The 26498-nt window shown below is 47.2% G+C and overlaps 1 protein-coding gene across 1 annotated transcript in view; it reads right to left on the bottom strand.

Annotated features, from left to right (window-relative positions):
* The window catches only part of SERGEF (secretion regulating guanine nucleotide exchange factor), a 183775-nt gene that overhangs the window by 41706 nt on the left and 115571 nt on the right, over positions 1-26498 (bottom strand). The window contains exon 10 of the mRNA XM_037049962.1: positions 19647-19683. Within this exon, the coding sequence (XP_036905857.1) occupies positions 19647-19683 (37 nt within the window). The remainder of the gene's footprint in view (positions 1-19646; positions 19684-26498) is intronic.

Below are 26498 nucleotides of genomic sequence, written 5' to 3'. Positions count from 1 at the left end.
TAAACAAATGAAATGCAGATCTTTCTGAGTTTTAGCAGCCAATGCCACCAGGTCCTTTTCTAAAGTCGTTCCAAGGTGCTCTTGAGTTTGCCTTGAGCTACTTGGAAGTGCTGATGTTTTGGCATCTCTCCTCCTCCCTCTAGTGTCCACTGTAGGGACCTCCCTTCCACAGGGGAAGAGATCCCGGCACTATCATATTATCATCACAGTTACATTTATGAAGATTCCACCTACCACGGGTTAGACACTGTCAAGTACCACGCGTGTGGTATTCACATGGTCTTCCCAGTATGTTACTTAACCCTATTTTGCTGATGAAAAAAACTGAGACTCAGAGAGGGTTTTCTCAAACTTGGTGGGGCCAGGTTTTGAACCTTGGTCTAAGTCTACAGTCTTAATTACAACCTGGAGCCCTGGGAAAAGGGGCTAATAATACCCACCCATAGTGACATCACAAGGACTCAGCACAGAGGCATCTGTCTCGTAAAGGGTGGCTATTATTACTGCTGTGGCGCAGGAGACATTGCTACCAGGGGAGGACCACTGACTGTTTTGCCCAGAAGTGAGCTAGTCTGGCTGCCCTTCTGGGCTGAAACAGCTGGATTTATTTGGTTTGAAAAAGAGACTTTCATGAAAAGCATCATGCTGTGGCAGTTCCAACACAGAGTGTGTGGAGAGGGGAGACTTTATGCCGACAAAACCAACCCGAAGGTCTCTGGCCCTGGGAACTCACCATTCTGAATGAACTTGGGTTTCTCTTTGCAAACCCAGACATCAGGCATGCTATAGTTCCTTGCATTTCTTTTGCTCCTTACAGAACACAATGCATTTGGCGTCTAAGTCTGAATTCTAATATGCCAAGGGCTGAGCAAATAAAGACCCACCAAGGTGCCTGGGCCTCAGTCAGGGCCTCAGGGTCCAGGGAAGCCAGCAGATGACAAAGGACCATGTGCCACCTCTATGTTAATCCATTCTTCTGAGACTCCCCTCCTTCTCCTGTCACTCACCTCAGGCCATGGAAAGAAGAGCAGCCAAAGCATTCAAATACTTTCACTCCCATATTCTCAGGTAGGAAGTTAATCCTCACCACCCAGTTGAGCAACAGGGTTTATTATCCTTATTTTACAATCAAGGAAACTTCAGTTTAAAGAGATTAAATGACTGGGATAAATCACTTCACAGTAAGAGGTGGAACTGAATTCAGATCCAGTTTTGCTAAATTCCAAAATCTGTGTTCTTTCCATTTATCACATCAGAAGATGTACAAAGACCGAGTCTACAGGAAAACTTATGGAAACTACTTGGCTGTGCAACTGGTAATGAGGCCGCGAAAGCCCATTCTCTGTGCGCTTGCTGAGCACTTCTGTGCACCCGTGCTGCTGGAGGCCAGACACAGAGGTGGACGAGGTAGGGCCCTGCTCTGGAGAGGTGCCCAGGCTGGTGAGGGGAGCTCTCTAGGAAAAACAGGAGAAGAGAAAATCAGGACCCTGAACAAGAGAGAAGGCAAAGGATTCTAACACATCAGAACCAAGGGGTTCTTGAAAGACAAATACTCTAAACTTGGCTGCATCACCTGGAATCACCTGGAGTGTTATGAGAACTAAAAACGTCCACGCCCTCAATTCCCAGGTTCTACAGATATGCAACTGGGCCCAGGAATCTGCACATTTAACAATCATCCCCATGTGGTTCAACAGAACTGGTTTACAGCCCAGGTGAACAAAAGCCCCCCTGGCCCATGCCCTTCACTCTGCAGGCAGGAGGGCAGCAGGGCAGAAAGGGCATGCGCCTCATCTGCGCACACACGAGAGGCGGTGCTTCAGACCCGGGTTTCCAGCTCACCGCCAACTGGCTTGTCTTTTTCAAAAATTCAGAATGATTTATTTGAAGCATTAAAAGCACACATATCTTATGTCCATGGATTAGTCAGCTCCTTAAGGGCAATGTCATGGGCCTCCTAGAAAATTATTTTCTACAAAAATACAGTGTATAAAAGAACAAAGGGACTAAAATTATATAGGAATACACAGATGCATGTATGTTTTCCTAACCAAGATCAGTTTCCTCACCCTCTCCTACCCCTGACCACCTCCACCCTAAGGGATCTCCACAGAGCAGACAACTTTATTCATTAATCAAGGACAGTGCTTCAAGGTGCTGGTCCCAGAACTGGGATGGAGCAATCCCAGGGAAAAGCAACAGACAAGCAGAAACTATGGTTACTGGCTACACCCGTGCTATACCCACAGCATCTTCCTCCGCCCAGATGGAGACGTTCTGGTCACTGATAAAGTGCTAAGCCTCCTGCTGCTGACTTCCCTGCAGTCGGCTCAATCCCCTGTCCTCACCAGAACAACAGGAATATCCTCTGTTCCTTCCACCTTCAGATTCTTCCCACTGGCTAAATGTAGGAGACAGGCAAAGGCCAGAGGTCCCCAGAGGCTCTGAGGCTTGCGGGGAGGTGGACTCTTCTGCAGGTCCTCTGTGAGCTCACTGAGGGGCACCTCACTGGCCACCCTCACCAGGTTCCCTTCTTTGTCAGTGTCCCTGTGGCTTGCCTGCCTCTGCTTGCAGACTCTGAGAGCAAACACTACGTGTTCTGCTTTAGCTCCTTCACGTGCACCTTTGTGGCAGTGCTGGCAGAGTGGATTCCAGTTCTGTTGGCCCTCTAAGGCTCAGGGACCAGAGCTACTCCTTCCTCTTCCACTCGCAGGCCACGGGCTCCGAGGCTGAGAAGGGAGCCCAGAAGCAGTGGTTAGAGAGGTAGGTCAGGGAGACGCAGGAGAGCTCAGTGTCAGAGGAGATAAACGTAGAAAGGACTCCACGGAGGGCTCACAGCAGGGCTGAGTGGGGAGCAGCCGCTGGAGGCCTGGAGGCAAGACGTGGGCCTTACCAACCAGCCCCTCCCCCGCCCCCATCCCGGCAGACCACGTCCTTCTTTTAGCCTTTTCCCATCTGTAAGTGAAGAAATTGAAGTAACTGTGTCCAGGGTTCCCAACCAGATTCTGAAATGTGGCATTTTCATTTTTGTTCTCCTCAACATTAGATACAAATGACTGAGATTGACACTGTGACTCAATGAGAAGTGTTTATAATCCAGAATCACAGAGTCTGAAATCTTAGAGCTAGAAGAGGTTGATGAATCCAGTTCTCTCTTCCCACCCATTTGATGATAAAAAAACTAAGGCCCAGGGAGAAGCTGTAAGTTCTGTGAGGGCAGAAACTATCTGTCTCCCTCTCTACTGCATGCCTGGTACATTTTTTAAAATATCTGTTGAACGAATGAGTGAACAAATTAGCTCCCCACAAGGTCATGCAGCCTGGGGGCAGGGGCAACAGCCTCACTGCTTGCCTGGAAGGAGGGAGCAGGATAAGGCAGAAGCCGCCGGCTGCTTCTGGCCCCTGTAGGTATGGCGCTCTCCAGATGGAGAACCAGAACACAGCCAGGAACAAATTCTCAAGGCTGGTGGTGCCAGCGGGTTGGCCACCAAGTGGGCTTCTGCTGGAGTCCTCCATGCTTTGCATAATGAATCACACAACGTCAATTACTGTGTTCGGTTAACAAGCCCGTGTCTGCCTGTGCATCGCCAATGAGTGCCCTGTGATTTGCCCAGATCTGCAGTTAATATGTGGCAGGGCAAGAGGGGCAGAGGATTTCGAGACACTCCGGGCCCAGGGAAATCAGGTGATCAGTTTGTTTTAGGCAACTACTGGCCTCAACGATTAGGCAGCAGTATGTAGGGATGCACTTTCTCCTCTCTGCGGAAGAGGTCTGTCCTGTCCTGTCCTGTCCTAGAAGGAGTACACTGTCAGGCTCAGATAAATCCACCAAGAGAAAGCCATCACTGCACTGTGTTCTCTGAACTATCGAACAACACGGGGCAGGGATAGAGTGGAATTAAAGACCACCTGCTGCATGGTTTGATGGACTGCCTGGTCGTCTGGTCCTTAGCTCTGAAGTCTCCCACAGAATTCAAATCGTGGCTACACTAAACACAAGCTGTGTGGTCTTTGAGTGAGTCTCCTTCTCTGTGGCTTGGTTTCCATATCTGCAAAATGGGGATAATAACACCTACTTTGCAGAGGTATTTGTAAGGATTACTCTCTAGATAACACAGATAAAGCCCAGGACAGGAGCTGGCACAGCGGGTGTAAAACACATGAGCCTCTCACCATGTTCGAGATATTTCCTGAAGGGATTCCCATCTCTCAAGGAAGATTGGGGCCAGAACCCTAAGCAAGAGCCTCCATGTGTTAGATGTGTGTGTGTTTCCCCCTCAGGGGCCCTGCGGTGATGATTACAGTGGCAGTCACGTGAGGATGTCAGAGCCGCCTTCTTCACCTCCACCCATGCTGCGGAGCGAAGTGAGCAAGCCTCCCATTGAGAGGGGAGGCTGCTCATTTCTCCAGCAGCACCGCTGCAGCCCCTGACCTACTTTCTTACTAAAAATAGCCCCTCTTAGGTCACTGCCGCAAATTGAATTCTGCTGCTTCCCTGCACTGGGTAAGCAGGTGGGTGGGCGTCAGAACACATTTGGTGAGCAGGCAACTCCGCCTATGAGGCACCTGGCTGCCCAACCACCAAGCACGTGAAGAGGGCAGAGGGCTGCTGGGCCCACCCTACGCAAGGCAGGTCTGCACCCAGCAGAGCTGCCCCTGTTCCTGCTAGGATGCCTTTTGGTGGGGGGCAGGGGGAGTGGGAAAGGTGTCAGTGAGGGAGATTCTAGTTCCTGGCCTCTGAAGTCTGCTAGGACTAAATTCAAATATGAGCTCCACTGCTTTCTTGTGTTTTAAACTTGGGGCAAGACACTTTTCTTTGCCTTAGTTTTCTCATCTGTAAAATGGAGATAATAAGACTGACCTTAAGGTACTGTAAAGATAAAATATGTTGTATGTTAAGCAGTTGTTGGCATAGAATAGGTCCTCCATAGTGAAGCCATTAGGGTCATTCCCCTCTGTTGGGTCTGTTATTCCATGACACCCTCCTGCTAAAAGCCCTTCAGGTGGGGGTAGCAAGGGACAGGTGACCACTCCCAGAACTAGAATGACTTTAACCTGAAAGCACCTTATAGTTACTAAGGTCAAGGGTTCCCACATAGGGCTAAGCCACACAAGAACCAAGGTGGCTTGTTACCAATACTGACTCCAGGTCCTTGCCTTGAAGATTGGGAATCAGGAGGCCTGTCTCGGGCCTGGGGATCGGCATTTTCATAAGCTCTCCATGTGATTCTCATGCACTGCCAGGTTTGAGAACCTTTGCATTAGGCCAGCCACCTCCTAACCGAGATGACGGAGCATCCTTCTCAAGGTCAGGACTGGAAGGACAGTGGGTGTTCACCTACCGGGCAAGGAAGGAAGGGCATTTCAGGAGGAATGAACAAGACTTATAAAAGCAGATAAGGGAGAAAGGTGTTTGTCAGAAAATATCCTAAAGTCACCATACACGGTACACAGTGGCACAGGGGTAGCACGTGTGAACCAGATTATGAAGGGTCTTGGATGACATCAACGATGTTGCCTACATCAGCAAGTATCATTTTCCCCAGTATTTTTAAAATGTATGCCTTTCTGTTTTCATTTTTATATGTCCACTGCAACTTAGTCAAGCAGATGGGCCATAATTTATCTAATCCCAATTGCCGGACATTTAAGCAGCATCTACTTTTACTAAATTACAAAAAAGTCACAATGAACATCTTTAACCATAAAGCTTTTCTAAAGATCTTTGCTCAGGAGGCAAATTCCAGATCTAAATTAATGAGTGAAAGTGAACAGACACCCTCAAAGCTCTCGACAAATAGTTTCAAAGGCTCTCTAAAAGAGACTGGACTGTTTTTATGAATGAAGAGGTAAGGCCCAAAGAGGCTGCGGGTCTCGTCCAGGCCACACTGCCGCAGGGGGTACGACCAAGGGTGACACTTCAGTCTCCTGACTCCAGGTCTTTCTTCCAACCTTACATCACCTTCCTACAGACCAAGGCTAAGGGCAAGCAACAGACCTATTCAGCCAGCACCTCTGATCACTTCTAACTAAGAATTTTAGCTCAGCAATGTACATGGGTAGGAGATGAGAATAGTATGTGTTTGCTTACATATACATGTGAAGCTCTATGAATCTATTTTTCCAAACCTTATCATGTCTGCTCCCCAACGATTACAATTTCTGTTCCAGCCACGCCAAGCAAATCGTACACTGTCGTCCCTCCACACCTTTGATCCCGCATGCAATGTCTCCTGTTCTCCAATTCAAATTCTATGCCTGTTTTAAAAAGACAGACCTGCATGATCCAAACAGCATTTCCAGACTGTGGGCATTTATTACCAATAACATCTATATGTGATACTTATTTTATTCTCTTTGCAGCATCTCTTGTATAAATGTAAAATTATGTAAGTTTACCAACAGAATAAAAGCTTGTTTCGGCCTCTGCTACTAGAGAAAAAAACAACAGCCACCTCTGGTGCCCTCCTAAAGCTAATAGGAATAGATTTACTTCAAAAAGACACTTCTGGATTTTGATGGGCCCCACACAGGTCACTCCAGCCCCTGTACCACCCATATTACAGGAGTGAACACCTTGGTATACTAGAAAGAGTGCTGGACCAGGAGACGGAATAAGCTTCCATGTGCTGGGGACCTACTCCGACCAGGCACCATGCAAGTTGCTTTATATAAATTATTTAGAACGATCTTCAATAATTCCAGCAAGGGAAATGTTATTCTCCCCATTTTATAGAGGAGAATGTTGTGATCTGAGAGACTGAGTGACTTGCTCAAAATCAACACCACTAATACGTGTCAAAACCAGGATTTTTAAACTCAGGTATGTCTGACTCAGAAATGAAATTTTTGCTGCATTAGTACACTGTCTCAAAGCTGAAGCCGTCGCACTTCAGGCATACCGTGAGAAGGCAGGGTTCTTTGGAACAGACAATAATGCTGGGAACTATAGAAGACGGCAGGAAAAAAGACTAAACATAAGAGGGATTAGCTCCAGAAAAGAAGCCACAGACACGAGTCTACAGGAGCTGAGTAGGGCCTCAAAGGACAGGACATTGTGGACATCGCTCACTCATAGGGTCGCCAGGAGTCAGAGCTGACTCAACGGTATGTAATACACACACACGGTCTCAGCAAATGTCATTTCGGTTCTCACTCTGCTGTTAGCAAGCTGTATGATCCCCAAGGCATCCTAGCCTTCTCACCTCAGAGCTGGGGATAATTCTCTCCCCATCCTGCCCCTCACTCCCAACACGCACACACCACACACACACACACACACACACAGCTATTGCCATGATTAAATGATACAGTGAGTGTAAGAGACCCAAACGGACATACAGATTGTTATTAGAGTCCTGAACATCACAGCTGGTCATTCCAATGACGACTAGAGACCCTGCCAATATCCCGTCTCTTCAGAAAGATTTATCGCCTGTCGCTTCAGAAAGATTTAATTACACTCACTAGACAGCCCCTTCTGATATCAAAAAAGTGCATGGTTACAATGCATTTCATAATAACCCTCAGTGAGACCAGAAACCAAGAGGTTAATACTCCGAGCAAAATGCATTAACCAAATACTGCGTTCCCGGGGAACTCTGGGGAATCACGGTTTCCCAGGACCTCCTCCGGCTCCATCACTGATGGTTGTAAGTGCACACTGTACACCAGCAGCCTGTTACTAGAAAGCAGGATTCAGCACAAGGGAGGCTGGGCTCAGACTCCACCACCAGGGGTCAGATATTAATGGGTTTGGGGCATTTATTCCAGTTTTCCAGAGACTTCTGGTAAAATGTCAGCAGCCCTGGCTTACAGCTCAGATCCTGCTACTTACCTTCTATCTCAGTTGCCACTACTTAATTCAGGTCCCCATCACACCCCTCCCTTGAGGTGGTGCTCTGGTTTCTCTACTTGCTCTCTGCTCCCGAACTTTCTCTCTTTCCACTCAGCCTGTTCCCAGAATGATTTTCTTAAAATACACATTGACCCATATGATGGTCACTTTTTCATGCCAATTCATACCCAATTAGTCAATCAAACACTAATGTAGGTGTTACTGTGAAGGAATTTTTAAAAAATATTGTTTATTGATTTTAGAAAAAGAAGAAGGGAAAGAGAAACATCATTGTGAGAGAGAAACATTGACTGGTTGCCTCCTATATGCACCCTGACTAGGAATCCAACCTGCAACTCAGGTACATGCCCTGACTGGGAATCAAACCCCCAACCTTCCAGTACATGGGATGACGCTCCAACCAACCAAGGCATCCGGCTAGGGTGCCGTGAAGGTATTCTGTAGATGTGGTGGTCATCCACAATCAGGTTACTTTATGTAAAAAAGATTATTCTGGATAATCTTGGTGGGTCTGATCCAATCAGTTGAAAGGTCTCAAGAAGAAAACCAGGGTTTTTCTGAGAAAAAAGTTTCTGCCTATCAGCTGCACCATCTTCCTGATGATTTTCCCCAAGGATTTCAGACTTGCCTAGCCATTCTCCATCCTTGTATAAGCCGATTCTTTGCATTAAATCTCTTAATACAGCGTCTGGCACAAATAATGTTCCTTTTTTATCACAAAATCTTTTGTTACAAAATCATAAGCATGTCATTCTTTAACATAACAATATGTTGTCATTCAAGCACACCATATGACATTTTAGGTGAAATGTTCAGATTAGAACTATAAATCATTTCACCCATATTATACCCCCTACCAACCACACTCAAGCAGAGGCCTTACTTCTGCCGGACCCTGTAAACGTCTCCTGCAGAGTCGGTTCTCTGGTTGAACCCGGGATGATATACTTTGCCTCTAAAGCAAAATTATTGTTTTGAAAGAACCTATTAGCCTGGTAAAAAATTGATGGCCGGATCATTCTGACGTTTGGTAAGGATGCGGAGCTACACAAATCCTCATGTACTGCTGGTGCCGTGTGTCAGGCATTAAGCTGGGTCCTTTACATACATTATCCCATTTAACCATCATAATAACTCTCTGCGTATTCTCATTCTCTTTATCTGTACAGGAACACTGAGGCTCAGGGAGGCCGTAATTCACTCAGAGTAACAGAGCTAGAAAATGGCAGAGCTGAGATGTGAAACCCGGTCAGTCAGGTTTCTTTTATGGATTTAGTGTCCCCTGCAGACCACATCAAATTTATTTGAGAATTAAAACAAAACAATATTAAATCTATGATATTCTATCTTGCTTTTTAAGGAAAATTGTTATCTTTCTTTTATAAGTGTGCTTATACTGTTTACAACATCACAAAGCCTCTATAAAGCAAGGTGGGAGACCAGATTATTATCTTTGTTTTTATAGTTGTGCAATTAGAGCAAGCAAACTACTTAAAGTTACAAAACTTAGAAGAAATGGTGGGTTGTGGGATGCTAGACCAGAGCTGTGGCCCTTAATAGAGGGATGGGGCATTGGCAACTGAGCAAGGAGGGAGCTGGGGGAATAAACACCCTGACCTCACTTTTTTCCAGTCCTCAGATCTCCTGCTGTACCAGAAGCCAGAGGTGGGTGGGGCAGGGGGACAGCAGGGTGGAAAAGGGTGGGGGCACACCTGGAGGGCCAAGTCCCTTGACTTTCCCAAAAAATAATCAAAAAAGTAAAAAACATGTCCAAGAGAAAAGTAAGCTAAGAACACTTGATGGGTAAGTACAGGAGATTTAATATTCAACTAATGTTAGTCCCAGAAAGACAAAAATATGAAGAATAATTATCAAAGAAATACTTCAAGAAAAATGTCCAGAATGGAAGGGCATACGCTTCTGGATTGAGAAGGCTCAGTGAAGTATTGTACTAGGACAATGAACAAAAAAGACCTGCACCAAGGCACATCGTCACCAAATTTCAAAACACTCATCAGGGTGTTACAATAAAGAGAAGTCCCTAAAAGTTTCTTTTTTTTAATGTACATATTTATTTATTTATTTATCTTTAGAGGGGAAGGGAAGGAAAGAGGGAGAGAAATATCAATGTATAGTTGCCTTTTGTCGTGAGTCCCCTGCTGGGAACTGGCCTGCAACCCAGGCATGTGCCCTGACTGGGACTCGAACCACGATCGTGTGGTTCGCAGGCTCGTGCTCAATCCACTGAGCTATGCCAGCCAGGGCTAAAAGTTTCAAAGAGGGAAAATAACCTGGTCACAAAGGAACAAGAATTAGAACAAAACAGCAGACTTCTCAATAGCAACACTAGAAGTCAGAGGACAATGGAAAAATGCCTCCAACAATCAGAAGGAAAAGGATTTCCAACTTGGAATCGTACACCCAGCTAAACTATCAATCAAGTGTGAAAACAGTAAATATATTTTCAGAAATTCAAGGAATCAAAAAATGTTATCTCCAACTAATCTTTGTCAGGAAGCTACTAGAATAGGTACTCCATCAAAATGAGATATGAACCATAAGGAGGAAGGGGGAAGCAGATGAAACAGGGAAAAGAGCGATGGCCGTGCAGGCCAGAGTAAGGGTAGACGCTCTGCTCCAAGGCACACCAGCCAGGCAATACGTGAGGGCAGGGGCCATTCCCCACATCCTCTCACCGCCCCTCTCCAAGGTCTAGATTTGTGCTGGGCACAAAGGAAGAATGTTTTCATTATACACACCTGGAGCTGACTTAAGAATAAAGGAGCAAGAGAAATGACAAAGAAGGGCATATGGAAAGCAAGAAGAAACACCAGAAAGAGCACCAAAATGAGTCAGAAGCAGAACTGCGGAGCACCTACTCTGTGCCAAGAGCTCTTCCATAAACCACAAAATTCATTCCAATGACAACCACTCACAGAAGCTATTATTATCTCAATCCTTACAGATGAGGAACTCACAGGCTGAGAGAGGGTAGCGGCTTTGCCCACTGTCATACAAATATTAAGCAGCAAAGCTGGTACTGGAACCCATGACTCCCTAACTCTGAGGCCTCGGTTCCTTACTCTGTGTTATGTTACTTGGGCAAATCACGCAACCCTCCTGAGATTCCTTTCCTCTTCTGTACAATAGAGACTGAACTTGCTCCGAGAACTCCAGAGTTAGTGCAAGAACAAAAAGAGATAAATGGGTAGAAGTGCCTTGTGCACTGTGAAGCAGTGTGCACACATAAGAAGCTACTAGCATGTGCAACATGCCACACAGGGGCTACAATGTGGAGCTTCATGACCAAGTTTGGCCTCTTGGCTGCCATGGGAAGAGGCAGGGACTGACCTGGGCTGGGGCTGTAGTTGCACCTAGGACCGGGTAGAGGCCGGGCCAAGGAGTCTGATGGGGATTCTGGAGCCGCAGTGCCTGGTCCGAGCAAGCAGACCTCCAGCGTGCTGAGGGCCAAAAGATGAGCAGCATCTTTCTTGTCTCTAACTGAAAAGCACTAACCTAGTGAATTAATATCTTACAAAGTGACAAGATCCAAATTCACTGCTAGTCCTTCCAGATTCCTCTACTGAGCAGCCACTAGCTTCTGAAAACAGATCAGATCAAGTCATTGTCTACTTTAAAACATTTCTTGGTCCCACCCTGGCTGATGTAGCTCAGTGGATTGAGCACAGGCCTGTGAACCACAAGATCATGGTTCAATTCCCAGTCAGGGCATATGCCTGGGTTGCAGGCCAGTTCCCAGCAGGGGACTCACAAGAGGCAACCATACATTGATATTTCTCTCCTCTCCTTCTCTCCTTCCCTTCCCCTCTAAGGATAAATAAATAAAATCTTTATAATAAAAAAACATTTCTTGGTCCCTATTACCCTACAGGATGAAGTCCCAGCTCCTTATCCTGGCATTCTAGGCCTCAGGACATGGCCCCAGGCAGCCCTGCAGCCTTATCTCCCACGTTCTATTCTTCTCCCAATCCATTCTCCCATCCCCCCAACTTGCCAGTCCTTCTCCATGCCTTTGTTCATGTTGTTATCGTTGCCTGGAATGCCTTTCTCTTCCTGCTGCTCATCCTTTAAGACCCACCTCACTCACCTCTTTTGAGACACATTCCCTAATCCCATGGTAGGGTGAAGGCCTGAGTTTATGGATGAATGAAACAGTCTCAGAAAGAGTCAAAGCTGCTTGAGACCTCAATGACTACACTAAACAATGCTTTGATTTTATCCAAAAAGAAAAGGAGGCCCAGAGAAGGAAACTGGCGTGCCCAAGGTGGCAGCTGCTAGTCTTATACTCAGATCCTTTGGCCCAGGGCCCTTTCTACAACCTGGTAAAGCCTCTTAATGAATGAATAAATTCATGAGTGGACAAATGGGAGAGAATATTGCTGAAGCCCTGCACAAAGAGCACGCTTTGGACTAAACCGTCACAGCTGTTCTGCATTTAAGGGCATTCGGCGCACCCGGGAGGAACAGGAGATTGCAGAGAGGAGAGGTGGCAGAGACAACAGCCACCGAGTAAGGGGTATTGAAGGCCCCACGCAACCTGAGGCCTGCAGGTGCTCAGGGGCAACACTATGAGTCCAGGGGAGAGACCATGGTGCCACCCAGGCTCAGGACACTCGCTCCTAAGGAATAACAGAGCAGGCTCATAGGCCTGACTACTTGGTCGCTGTCAAAGCTGCCCTATGCTGCACATGGTCCCCTAGGTGCTTTGCTTTGAAGAGAGACTGGGATGGGGCTGGCCTCTGCCCCCCCCCCAGACAAGTACTATTAGTACTAGCTCTGCTATTGGTCTTTCCAGTCTTCTGAAGTCACTGCAGGCTATAAGCTCAGGTGATGCTGCTTTATACACTAACTAAGCCAGAGCCCAACCTCTGTGCAGGGAGGCAATATGATACAAACCTCAGAGTCAGCCAATGTTAGTCTGAATCCTGGGACCCAGCTCTTTGGGTTTCCAGTTTCCCATTGAGAAAACAGGGACAATTATCTATACACTTCTACCTTGCACAGTGATGATTACATGAAATGATATAGGCAAAATGCTCAGGTTGGTGCCAGCACTTAGTAGGTACCCAACTATTGTCAGTTCTCTTTTATTCTGTAAAAAAGTGTTATCTTTTCTTAAAAACCTTTTATCATCTGTAATTGTCAACGAAAGTGTCTTGCTAAATAATTCATTACAGATCCACACTGACACACAATAAAGTCAGTGTCCCTCAGCACGCCATTGGAGACTGGGCCGGGCTGACCCTCAGCTGTCATGCTGGTCAACCATTTGTCCCTCAACCATGATTCACACTTTAAAACCTTTCTCCTTTAAAAAAAATTTTTTTATTTATTTTTAGAAACAGGGGAAAGGAGGGAGGAAAAGGGGGAGAGAAACATCAGGGTGTGCTTGCCTCTTGCACGCCCCCTACTGGGGACCTAGCCCACAACTCAGGCATGGGCCCTGACCAGGAGTCAAACCGGCAACCCTTTGGTTCACAGGCCGCACTCAATCCACTGAGCTACACCAGCCAGGGCAAAACATCCCTTCTTTTTGTTCATTTTGATCCCTCAGCACACAATTGTCTTTACCCTTCCTCCACTCAGGAACCACCTCTTTCGTGAGGATTTCCATAATTGATCATTCCTTCCTCTTCACTCTTTCTCCTAATTCTTATCACTCTCTGCTTTGTAGCCAGTCATTACTTATTAAGTGCATATTATGATCCAAGCTTAATTCACAGCCCTCTTTCCCATTAAATATCAGCGTCATGAGGTGACTAACTGTGGTTTGCTATAGGTCTCTACGGCATCCGGAATGCTACATTATCAGCTGCCAGCAAGCTAAGGACAGGGAACAAGGCAAGTATTGTAAGATTCATTCAGTGTTTAACAAACACGTGAAGCACCTACTGCGTGCAAGGCAAGTGTAGACAGTTAATGGTCTATCAAGATGTACAACACAGTCTGTGAACATGAGGACAGACGAGTGGAAACATTCCTCCGATGGGGATGCTAAGGCCCCGAGAGAAAGAGCAACTGCCTGGAATCACACACATGGCAGAACAGCCTCACTCAGAAAGACTGGAAATACCTGGCAAGGAGGTGGCACAACTGGAACTCATATGTCACTGGTGGGAGTGCAAATGGGTGCACTCTTTTTGAAAACTACTGAGCAGTGTCTACAAATGCTGTGCTTATGACCCAGATATCCTACCCTTAGTTACACACCCAACAGAAATCAATGTATATATTCACCATAAGGCATGTATAAGAACGTTCATAGCAGTTCTATTCACAAGCCTAAACTGGAAACAAACCAAATGCCCATCGGCAGTGAAATGGGTAAACTGTGGTATGTTCATACAGTGGATATGACTGATAAATAAGAAATAAAATATATGAGTTTATTCACTACATCATTACTTGTAATAGCAAAGGCTGAAAATGACCTAAGGGTCCATCAACAAGGCCCTGGTTAAATACACCACGGCACACAGGTATCCTGGAACATTGCATAGCCACAGTAAAGAACTAGGTACGCTTTTATACTGACATGGACAGATTTCCCAGAGATGAGTAAACTGCTGAAAGAAAGAAATCAGACACTAGAAAGTGCGTATGGTAAAGTCCTACCGTGAAAAGGGGGGCTAGGGGTGGATCTTAGTGCTCACTTCCATATGCAAAAGGAATCCAGAAGGAGACAGAAGGAACTAACAACAGGCATCAGCTACGCATGTGGTAGGAGAGTCTGGAGACAGCGGGCAGGTGCGGGATACGGAAGGGGGGAGGTTTTATGTTCTAAGTCTTTCTGTGCTTTTTTAAAGTTTTGAATCATGTACATGTATTATTTTTAAAACTATATAAGTAAATCATTTTTCAAAAAAGTAGTAAAGGATAATGGAGAGGGGAGAAGAATCCTAGAAGAGGTGGTTTTCCAAAAGAGTGCCATCAATTTCATGATTTTTTTCTGGTTACTATGCAGAGAACTGCTTAATCTGAAGCAAAATAGATTAGGCTGGATATACAGAAGAACTTGCCAACAAGAAGAGAAACTAACTATTGACATGTGTGGATGAAATGTTATCTGGTGGCCTTAGAAGCAAGCCAGACTGTCACTGCTGTGCAGGAAGGTGCACTAGGTACCACCTCTGAGGTTAGGGGCTCAGGTTAAAGACCCAACATGCAGATGCCTTCTGACAACCCCATGACCTAGGTGGAGCAAACTGCCCAGCCTAAGCTCAGCTTCCCTCACCTAGAAAACAGGGCTGATGATACAGCCAACTCACCGAGTTGCTGTGAAGATTAAATGGAGACCACACTCTGCCCATCACACCACGCACAGGACCACACGTTTGCACTTACATCTATGCTCTCTACAAGGCCCTGGGGTTTGCAGGGACTGCCTCACAGAGGAGCAGCCCGTGTCAGAAAAATGAAGAGTCCTGTCTATTAAAGTCATACATGAAACCATGATGGGTTCCAGGCCAAGATCATACATTCTGCCACACATATTACAAAGGCACAATGACTGGAACTCATCTGTGAAATTAAAAAAAAAAAAAAACCCAAGCCCTTGCATAGATTATTGCTCCAACTTGATAAAAGAACTGCTTTGCTTAGAGGAGGAGGGGAGGAGGTCCCATACTTTCCTACCACATATCTACCTTTTAACTATGCCTGTCTGCTGAGCCCAAGCACTCCAGGAAAAGTCCATCAGTAAAATCCTTTCCAAGGGTCTGTGCAGAGCGAGGAGAGAGGAAATGCAGTCAGCTCTTTTTTCTCTGCAGGAAGGGAAGGCTGAACAACTGCACATCAGGAGAGAAGGCAAACAAATTGCCCATTCAAGCCAAAATAAGCCGCTCCTGGGGGGAGTAAAACAGCTGGAGTCGATTCAGCCAGACAAGGAGGTGAGGGCCCCGAAGACAGGGCCAGGCCTGGGGAGCCAGCCTCTGCCAGGCAGAAATCTTCTGAGCAAGTGGTGGCCACTTGCCCTCCTCTCACCTCTGCTGACCTCAGTCTGTGCCCACGAATGGGAGCCAGGCAGCTAGCTTTGTCAGATGTGGAGGGAAATCCTGGGTGGAAAGGCAGAAAGAAAGGAAGCCAACTAGTGAACCTGCCAAGTGAGTGAGCACCTGCTGAGCACCTTTTATGCAGCAGGCACTGAGCAGGCACCAGACATACCTGTGCCATTTGGAAAAACCACTTGTAGGGGTGGGGACTGTGATGGTGATTTTACCGATGACAAATCAGGCTCTGTGAGGAAGAGTGACTGTACAAGGCACATAACTAGAGAGAGGCCAGGCCAGCCATGGCTGGTGGCCTCAGCTCTCTCCTTCTTGCTTGTCACTTGAGTTTGTTTCTGCACAGCTCCAGCAATTCCTTTGTTTAAAGCAATAACTCACCATCCTCTCTAGCCACAGCGGTGTCTGGAGGCAAACACTGAGCATATCAAGAGATGCTTCTTTGGAAAACTAAGAGCCAAAGTAAATTGCAAAAGAAGAGTAAAAAAAAAAGAAACCTGGAAGCAAATGAAGCAGCAGAGTAACATTGTTCTGATCCCCTGACAAACCTGAAATGTGGCTGCTGTGGAGCTTGCTTCAGGCTGGACGCGCAGGTCCTACATCCCATCTGGGACAGTGGTAGCAGAACCCTGACACATGAGACCTATCAGTGTTTCCAGGGCTGTTGGGATTTCCAGGCCCCTGAGCTGGGGTCACCACACTCCAGTGTGAAAATCCACTCTGCGGCTATGCTGCGCTCCTGCCCTGGACCCTCACATCTCGGGGGTGGGGGTGGAAGGAGACACTCCTCCCTATCTTCTGAGATTCCCACCCTGGGTCTCAGACCATCTCACAGTCATCTTAAAATTAATGCCTTCGTTGAGGTCTTAATAAATAATAAAAAATCAGCTAACATTTATCGAGCCTTTACTTTTGTGCCAGGCAGTTAGTACTTTACAACTCTGTAAGGTCAATAATATATTACAGATGCAGCAATCAGCACAGAGAGGTCAAGCCACTTGCACAGGTCACACAGCCCTCAAGTGGAGGAGGCAGCGTTCAAACCCAGTGCCCACGCACTCCTTCAGCACCCCCCACAGTGCCTCTGGCCTGAGGATCTGATAGAGTGGAAAGAGCAACCTGGGAAGTCAGGCAGACAACTCGACATTTACCCTACTCATCCCTGGGCAACCTGGTTAGCCTGTCTACTCTCCGAGTCTCAGCTGTCTCCTCTTAAGGCAGATGCAATAAATATACTTTGTGGAGTTGTGTCCAATCTAAGACAAAGTAGGTCCTCAGTTACATCCTTCACCCATCTCTACTTCACCTCCCCTTCCAATTTTAACTATCACCCTTTCATTAGACATTAAGCAAGTGTTGGCTTCTTTATATTCTGGTCTAGTCTATTCTGTGACTACTTTGAGCCCATAAAGTGTGGGACTCAGCACCAGGCAATGTGGGGCTGGGTCTCGGGGAATGAGACCAAAGGCGGGGACATCCATCTCAAGCAGGCAATGGCAGAAGCTGTGAGAACCAGGCTTTAAGCTCCTCCCCCAGCTTGTCTCCCCCTTGCTGGCCTCCTGCCAGAACTAACAGGCACTTGTTGTCGCTTTCCAGTGCACAGCTTGCACCCTGCAGGACACCCACCTATGGCCCCACTCCCCCTCTCCTGTGGTGGGAGCCTCTGCTCCCAGCTCACGTGCAGGCACATAGACAAGTTCAGAGCCCTGGGACTGGTCCCCCTTTCCAGATTCTGGAACTGTTCATTCAGCGGACTGTGAGCCATACCACAGGCACTGGGGACAAAATGGAAGATGACAGGTCTGCCCTCAGGGAGTTCACCAGCACCCTCTGCCCTCTGCTGTCTCTGATGTTCTCCTCACTTGGGACACATCTTTCCAGAACACTATCATTTCTCTCTTCCAATGAAGAATTACTCCACTAGAACAGTCACCTAACAAGCGAGTCTTCCCCCCACCCCCGTCTCACCCTGACAAAGAGAAATGAGAAACAAACAGTTATAAATATACGTGTATGTATGTATGTATTTTACCAGATATTTCACATACAACAACAATCCTGCAAGGTGGAATTCTCCCCATTACACAGATGAGGGGCACACGGAAGCTCACACTAAGACGGAGCTGGTTTGAACCAAGGCCGCGTGCCTGCAGAGTCTGTGCACTTTCTGTAGCCCCAGACTGCCTCTGGCCCCCTCCTTCATCTGCATTTTGTCCTCTCCCAGGTCTAGATTCCCTGCAATCTTCTTGCTTGTGCGGTCCCAGAGGAGGCCAGCCTCTCCCAGACCAGGGACAGGAGCAGCAGCAACATCCCAGGCACCACCTCTGACTCTGTGATGAGTTTGTCTTCATTATGCCGTGGCTGGAGCAGTTCCGGGACTGCTGCAAAGCATGCAGGTTTGCTGATCTATTTTCTCACTCATTCCCTGACCCTGGCCCCTTTTGCTCTGCGCCCCAAGGCTGGCTGGCAGCCCACCCCTCTGCTGCCCTTAGTTCTGCTTCCTTGCACATCACGCTCGGGCCAGCAAAGGAGTACTTCAAACTGCTGTCACCCCAGGCAGCCAAGACAGTCTCGCTCGACTCAGAAAAGAGTGCTTGAGTCTCTGCTGAGTGCCAGGCACTGCTCCAGGTGCCACAAACAGGCAAGAAGCAAAAGGAAAACACAGGGGCCTGGCCTCTCAGAAGCTTGGGGTCAGAGGCTGGGAGAGAAGCAGACAGGAACAGACACCACGGGCACAGGGCAGGTGGTGAGGGCGCTGCAATGGAGCCCTCAAATATCAGAGCTGCAGGGAGGCCTGCTTTCCTGTTTGAACCCCTCCATTTATACATGGGGGAACCAGAGCCCACAGGAAGGCAATTATATGAACAGATGTCATGTAATAACAACCAGCACTTCTAAAACCCTTACTAGGAACTAAGTACTGTTGCACGCGCTTTACCTGTGTGAACTCAACGCCCTCAGCAGCACTCTGAGGCAGGCACCACTGGGCTCCTCATTTAAACATGAAGACAATGAGGCACCGAGGGGTTAAGTACCTTGTCCAAGTTCCCTTGGCTCGTAAGTGGCAACCTGTATTGAACTTAGGCAGTCGGGCCCTACATTGTTGTCTTTCTAATGTACTGTGAAATAGAGACAGAGTCCACCTGTGCAAGTAAGAAGAAAGCTTCTTGCAGGAGTAACTCATAGGCCTGGTTATAAAAACAGTGAACCTTGGTTATCCAGAATCAACTAAGAGGAAACCTTAATTGATCAGAGGCTTCAACTGAGAGTTCCCACACACCACAACATACAAGGCAGTGAGTGAACGGAGCCCTCTATTACCAAAGAAAGAGTCAACCAAGAGGAATGAGCTTGATGGAAGGGACTTATTCAAGGAAGGCGTAGCAGCTCAGTCCCCTGCCCCTGTTATGTCTGGCTTTCCACACATGCTGCCCCCAACCGGTAAGATCTCTAATACCCTCAAATGTCACTTCCTAAGGTAGGGAGACCAGCTCAGACACCTTAAAAAGATGCCCAGGGATGTGGATTGAAATTTTTAGAAAAGAAGGTTCCAGTAAAGCCTTAGTCAACCAAAGACTTCCATTTCCCAGAACCTCCTCCCTCTCTCTCTCTCTCTCTCTCTCTCTCTCACACACACACACACACACACACACACACACACACACACACACAGAGGCATCCTTGTCTCTGGTTAACCAAGAGTCTTCTCCAATTTTGCCGCATGAGTTTCAGAATAAACAGTTACTAGTATACAAGCTACTCACCAATCACAGCCAGATTATGTTCTGAGCCACAAGAGACCTATAAAAAGAAAGTAACTTATGTTAAAGAAAGAAAATGTACAGATATTTCAGCTTTCATATTTTATGATCACAGCTATTTTTTAATAATACCAACATTTATTTTCGGCAAATTTAGGAAGTAGAAAGGAACACCATATACAAAAGCTGAAATATGTAATTACAACATACTCACACCTACATTTTAAAAACTGATAAAAAATTGGATAAAATACACCAAGATGTTAATGTGTTTGTTTTTAGGCAGTGAGACCATGAGTGATTTTTTTCAAAAATCCTTTCTCCTTTCTAGTTTTTAGTAATTTTCAGACTTTCTATAATGATCAAGTGTTACTATAAAAATTGAAATAGGAGGCAATACAAATGACACTTTTTGAAAGCTGAACGAAGAAAACCATCACTCTCATGGGAACTGAAAAAATGAGCAGAAAATTTGGTGGAAGTAGACTCATCCGCCCTGGCTGGTGTAGTAGCTCAGTGGATTGAGCACGAGCCTGCAAACCAGAGTATTGCGGTTCGATTCTCAGTCAGGGCACATGCCTGGGTTGCAGGCCAGTTCCCGGCAGGGGACACACCAGAGGCAACCATACATCGATATTTCTCTCCCTCTCTTCTTCCCTTCACCTCTAAAGATAAATAAATAAAATATTAAAAAAAGAAATAGACTCATCCAAGGACAAATGTTTGACTTTTGTCATTTGCTCACTCTCCCCTTTACCTTCTAGTCACACAAACGCCTGTAGTTCCCCGAACGCAACACGTTTGTTCACACCTCTGAGCCTTTGTATGTGCTGTTCCTCTGCTTGGAATGATCTTTCCTCAACTGCCTACCTAGAAAACTTCCACTTGTCCTTTAAAATCTCAAAGCGTCCACTGAAACTCCTCTGCAGTGGCTTCCGGGCAGCCTCAAGCTCTCCTTCCATTGCACAATTTATATATCCTCCCCCCCAAGTGGCAATTATCTTGTGGCCTTTTACATTTTTTCCTGTTTCCTCACTAGACTGCATGTGTCTTGAGAACAGGACTAGGTCTCCTTCACCTCTGTATTGCACGGTTGGACTGTACAAGGCCAGGGACTTGGATAACATCTGCTAAGTAAGAAAAGGAATGAAGCCCTGGCTGATGTAGCTCAGTGGATTGAGCACGGGCCTGCGAACCAGAGGATTACGGTTCGATTCCCAGTCAGGGCATATGCCTGGGTTGCAGGCCAGTTCCCAGCAGGGGACCCACGAGAGGCAACCATACATTGATATTCTCTCCCTCTCTCCTTCCCTCCCCCTCTAAAGATAAATAAAACTTTTGGGGAAAAAAGAAAATATTCTTTTAAAAAAAGAAAAGGAATGAAAGAACAAAATACATAAAAGAATACCTAATTTACAAAAGACAACCATTTCGGGTTCTGAACCCAGTGTCCACCCAGTGAGAGACCCCTTGTGCCTTTCAGTCTCTGCACATCCCTACCGCTACCAGGGGGAAGTGACTGCGAATGTAAAAGCCAAAACTGTTCTCCAAGTACTAATTAAAAGGAACTCAAGACTCTGGAGAAGCAACCTGTGACCTTTATCAGGCTGCTCACTTCAGCTCCTGGCAAGAGGAAGTCTTCGGGTACTCCAGGAATGTTAATGCAGGAAGGGCCTTGAACATCTTCTAGTCCAATCTTTCTACATTATGAAGAGAAAACCAATGCTTGGGAAGAGGACAGAACTTGCCGTGGGTACCAGAACAAGTATGTAGCTAAGACTAGCCCTGGCCAGTATGGTTCAGTTGGTTGGGTGTCATCCCCAAACTGGAAGATCGAGGATTTGATTCTTGGTCAGGGCACCTGCCTAGGTTGCAGGTTCAGTCCCTAGTCTGGGCGTGTACGCAAGGCAACCAATTAGTGTTTCTCTCTCCCATTGATGTTTCTTTCCCTCTGTTTCTCCCTCCATCTCTCTAAAATCAATAAGCACGTCCTTGGGTGAGGGTTAAAAACAACAACAACACTACTAAGACTAGAACTACGCTGATTCTCTTACGGGTTCCTTTCCTGGTGTTACAGCTTCTCACTCTTTCCCAGTGAAAACCACTCGGAAGTGATACTCAAAGGTAATCAGTGGAGGCCCCTGACAGTAACAGGGCCAGAGGCATAGAGCACCCAAGGCCGAAGAACACATTGGAGGTGAGAAAGGGCAGAGGTGTCTGAGGCTCTTTTCCTCATAAAATCTATGCTTCCCAGATCCCAGCTCCTACAGGGAAGAGGGCTACCCATTCTTAGGTGGCCTCCCTGACAGCGTCTGGCAAAGACGCACCCGTATTTTTTATCCCAGTGAAGATTCCCAGGCTGTCCAGTCTCTGAGATCCCTGGAGACAGGCTCTGCATTTTATTTATTTGAGAGGTTCCCACAGTGACTTACCCAGGGCCACACACACAGCACAAGTTCATTATATGCTTCCTGGTATACTAAGGCTGGTTGCCTAGGTTCTGTCATAGGAAGCTGTTTAGGTTGAAAAACTGGAACTTAGATATCTAACTTTAGGGGAATGCTTATGTAAATAATGGTCGAGTCACCTGATGAACTATTATACAGACCTGGAAAATTATATTTACAATAGAGGAGAATTCTCATGATATCCTATGAACTGAAAAATCGCCTAAAAACTGGAATACATACACCAATCTGATCCCAATTCTACAATAAAACGCAAGTGAAAGACTGGAGAGGGCGCATCAACGTGGCAACGCGACTGCCTCCGACCTGGGTTAGACAGACACAACTGGGGTTCTCCTTTTGCTTTTTCAACCCTATGTATTCTTTTAATTGGAAAACAATCTATTAAAAACAAGAAAAATAAATATAATGCAGTTTCTACCACCAAAGGGGAAAAAAAAACCCTGCCTGCTATAAACTCTGATATGTTCTAAAGCAGTGGAGGGAAAGGATTTGAAGGACATGTGACTAAATTACAAGGATAGCTTATAGTCTCTCTTTTCTGAATATTCTTTAATGGTGGTGGCGGCAGCGATAAAAGCAGGAATTAAAGCCCCCCCCCTCCCCGTACACGGAGGACTCGTGTGCCAGGCATCAAGCCAAGGCACTTCCTGAACATTATCACATCTTAATCATCACAGTGATCTTTTCCAGGTAGGTGTGACTTTGCTCATTTTAGAGATAAGAAACTGCGCACATACATATTAAACAGCTTCCGTAGCCAGCCAAGGCGGCGGCAGCAGGACTGAAACCCAGGTCTGCCTGATCTCCAAGCTCCTGTTCCGTACTGCTAGATCATGTTACTTTGTTTTTAAAAAACAAAGTTATTTCACTTCACAAAATGCAGACAGAGAAAGGGCCTGCCTCTGGCTGCCAGGGTGCAACCTGGGGCTGCCGATTGCAGAACTGACCAGCCGAGAGGATCGGAGGCTTCCAGAAACAAGCCACTGACAAATGCCAGTATCAGGCAGCAGGTGCTGCTCTGACTTAATGAGCGAGAGAGTGATGAATGGACTTTGTCGAGGCAAAGTAGAGCTTGAAGCTCAAAGCTACCCTGCTTCTTGCTGTCTGTGCATTGGCACTGAGGTCAGGAGACTGAACACCACAGGCCACAAAATCCCAGTGCTACACTCCTCCAACAAGATTGTATCAACGACCATTTGCTTTGTATCGCTCCTGTCAGCATCTGCCTACCACCCAGCTGCAGACAGCTTTCTAGAAGACTCTGTTAACAACGGCAGTGTGCCCAGGAGAGAGAGATTCAGAGCCAGGAAGCCAGGTGAATCCTCAGTCCTCTGTTTCTTGGCTCTGAGACCTCTAGCCAGGTATTTATCCTCTCGGGCCTCAGTGTTCTCAGGTGTAAAAAAGTACATGACAGTGTCTGTCCCATGTGCCTCACAGAATTGCTAGAGGACAAGCGAGACAATAACCCATGCCCTCGCATCCATGCATCTCACCTTTCTCACAGATGAATCTGACCGTGACATGCCCCTATACGGAAGCCTTCGCAGGCTCCCAGCACTGGGAGGGTATTTTAACGCACACAGTGAGGCTTACAAGGCCCCGAGCAGGAGGCCCCTGTTTACCTCTCTAGCCTCATTCCCTCCCTTGGCTACCCATGAATCCTCCACCCCAAATAACGTATTCCCTTGGTTCCATTCACACCATATTTCTCTGAAGAACACTGTGCGATTTCAGGCTTCTATGCATGCTTTTATTCTCCTTGGCTGGAATTCCCATTCTCCTACTGCCTACATAGCTAAATCCTTCAAGATTGTTCAAATATCACCTCCTTATACAGCTGTCCTGATTGCGCATGGCAGAGGCAGCTGCTCCGCCCTGGTCAGTCCCACAGCATGAACCACCACGGCCCTATTACACCTGAGATGCCTTTTCATGAACGGTGCATGAGTTGGGTGTCTGTCTCTCAGACACTCAGCCCAGTGCCTGCCCAGCAGCGTCTCTGACAAGCAGCCCAAGTGCAGGGGATGAAGGGCAGCGTGGGGAGATATAAATACAAGGGGCCCAGAGCAGTTAGACAACCCGAAACAAGTGTTAGTAGTAATGTGGCCACTCCAGCCCCACTGGAGACGGGCACTGAGATGCACGGTGAGGGCAGGAAGGGAACCTCACTGCAAGAATAGTACAGAGATGACAGGGGCATCAGTAGCAGAGCAGACTTCCAGGAACTCTAGCACAGCAAAGCACAGTAGACCAGCCATGGAGCTCGGTCCTGGAAGACACAGTCCCATTACACAGAAAGTAGGTTCCGGCTTGCCAGACGGGGCCTTCAAATAATGGGGGCACATCTCCCCAAGGGTAAGGGGTGGGACAAAGGTGGCCGTGGAAAGCTGTCAAGACTCAGTGCTGCTCCAATGCTAGAGGGATCTTCTCTGCTCAGGCATCTCAGCCTGAGGAGGTAGCGCTGCAGAAAACAATTTCCAAACCCCCAGCTACCAGAAGGCAGAGGTCTCCCAGCAGCCCTCCTGCCAGGCTAGACTCCACCAGTTCTTCTGAGGGGAGTTGCTTGGGGACCTCCTGCAGGTTGTAGTCCGCAGCTGGACATGGAGGAGAGGGGGTGAGAATTGACTGGTAGTAGGTGCCCAGTGAATACATGCTAAAGGCATTAATGAGTTAAAAGAATAACTAAATGAATGGGCAAAAACTAGACTAACATGCAAATGTTTGCCAAATGTTGAATGTGAGCACTTCAGTTCTCAGCAGTACACTGGACCATTTCTAAAAACAGCTGACTGACCCTTTTGAGTGCTTATGGCCAGGCACCTGGCTAACTGCTTTGCCTGTTTTATCTCATTTAAACATATTCCTGAGAGATGGATGGACTCTTTTGTTACAACTGCTCAGGACTGGGAGTCAAGAGGTGAAGGAACTTACCCAGTGTCTTACAGCTAATGGAGATGCAGGATTCTGTGATATTCTGATGCAACCTTTCTGTCTTCCCAACTGTGTATTAACCCTTCTTGTCTGCATATAGGATGGAAATCTACGGCTCACCCAGTTCCTTACTTCCGGGAACCTGTGTCAATTACCAGAGATCCACAGGAGGAGAGTCCTAGACGCACTCACGCACAAGGCCCAAACATCATCCTGGGACTAGAGGGGTCCTCCTCTGGACCCATCAAGAAGCTGTTCTAGGGCTTTTTCTTGGGAGAAAAGGCTGTTAAGTGGCAATGAAGCTTTGTCCCCTGCCCTCCCTGTGGAAACTGTCACCTCACTGGGACCTCCACCAGATTTTTCTCTGAGCATGGGGAAATCAAGGCAGGGGAAAGCAGAGTGGGGCAGGGTACAAACACGACTCAGGGGAAGAAGCACTGAGATGCCAAGGACGGGGAGCGGAACCAAGGACCGCCCTCACCTCCTGCTAAGCAGCTAGTGACAGTCCAGGGACCACCTTGAGAGACGAGCGGGGCAGGGGCTGCTGATTGGTTCCTGCTAGTGCCAATGGGCCTGGCGCCCTCAGATGCTATGACAACAAGGCGCAAGTGCGGAGGCACGTGACGCCCCAGTGGGGGAGGGGCGGCCATTCCAGAGCAGAGGACTCGGAGGAGGGACTCCAAGCCTGCGCTCCCGCCTGCCTCTCTGAGAGTGCTTGGCAGGCACAGCCCCTAGGAAGGAGAAGCGTGCTGGGAGCAGCTCCAGAATGGCAGCCTCCGTTGGGCTTTACGGGGACGGGAATGGGCGCCTTTGTGCAGCCTTTGCTAAAACTCCGCCTAAACCCAGTTGCCATGTGTGTAGAGCTCTGGGGAGACAACCAAAATTTCCAAACCTGTTATAAAAGCCAGGCTGGGAGGCTGGGCATGTTTCACAAGCAAAATTCAATCCTGCTAGCCAACGGAATTTTATGCCTGGCTCAGAAATAACCCCAAATGGAGAGCGCATCATGATGACAGTAGGGAGGCAGCCCTGTTGTTTGCTCCTGGAAGCACTAACCTTGGAAAGATACCTTCAACTCCAAGTGTGAGGGCTTGAATTTCTGAAGCCTAGATGCCAAAGGAGGTCAAAAAAAAAAAATGAGACCTCCAAGCCCAGTGGCCCCATCTGTCCTCCACCTCAAAATCCTGGATTCCTTTTTTTCAAAACACATATACCTTTAAAAAATGAGGCTAACACTAGGTACTACCTCCACAGATAGAGAGGTTGGGGTGGAGGGGTGGGGAGGAAGAGAGCTAACATTTGGTAAGTGCCTGGATGCCAGCCATTCGAATTGGAGAATTTATTTTACTTTACCCGCACAGCCTTACACCCTCACTGCTCTGAGAATCTGGACTCTGTCTCCCTCCCCAGCGAGTCAGCAAGCACACCCAGAGGAGTCAAGGCACTGGCCCCA

This window comes from Sturnira hondurensis, unplaced genomic scaffold (assembly GCF_014824575.4).
Source record: "Sturnira hondurensis isolate 20B ecotype Veracruz unplaced genomic scaffold, ASM1482457v3 Scaffold0006505, whole genome shotgun sequence".
NCBI lineage: Eukaryota > Metazoa > Chordata > Mammalia > Chiroptera > Phyllostomidae > Sturnira > Sturnira hondurensis.
The sequence above is the reverse complement of the archived record's forward strand: the minus strand, read 5'-3'. Positions and strand labels throughout refer to the sequence as shown.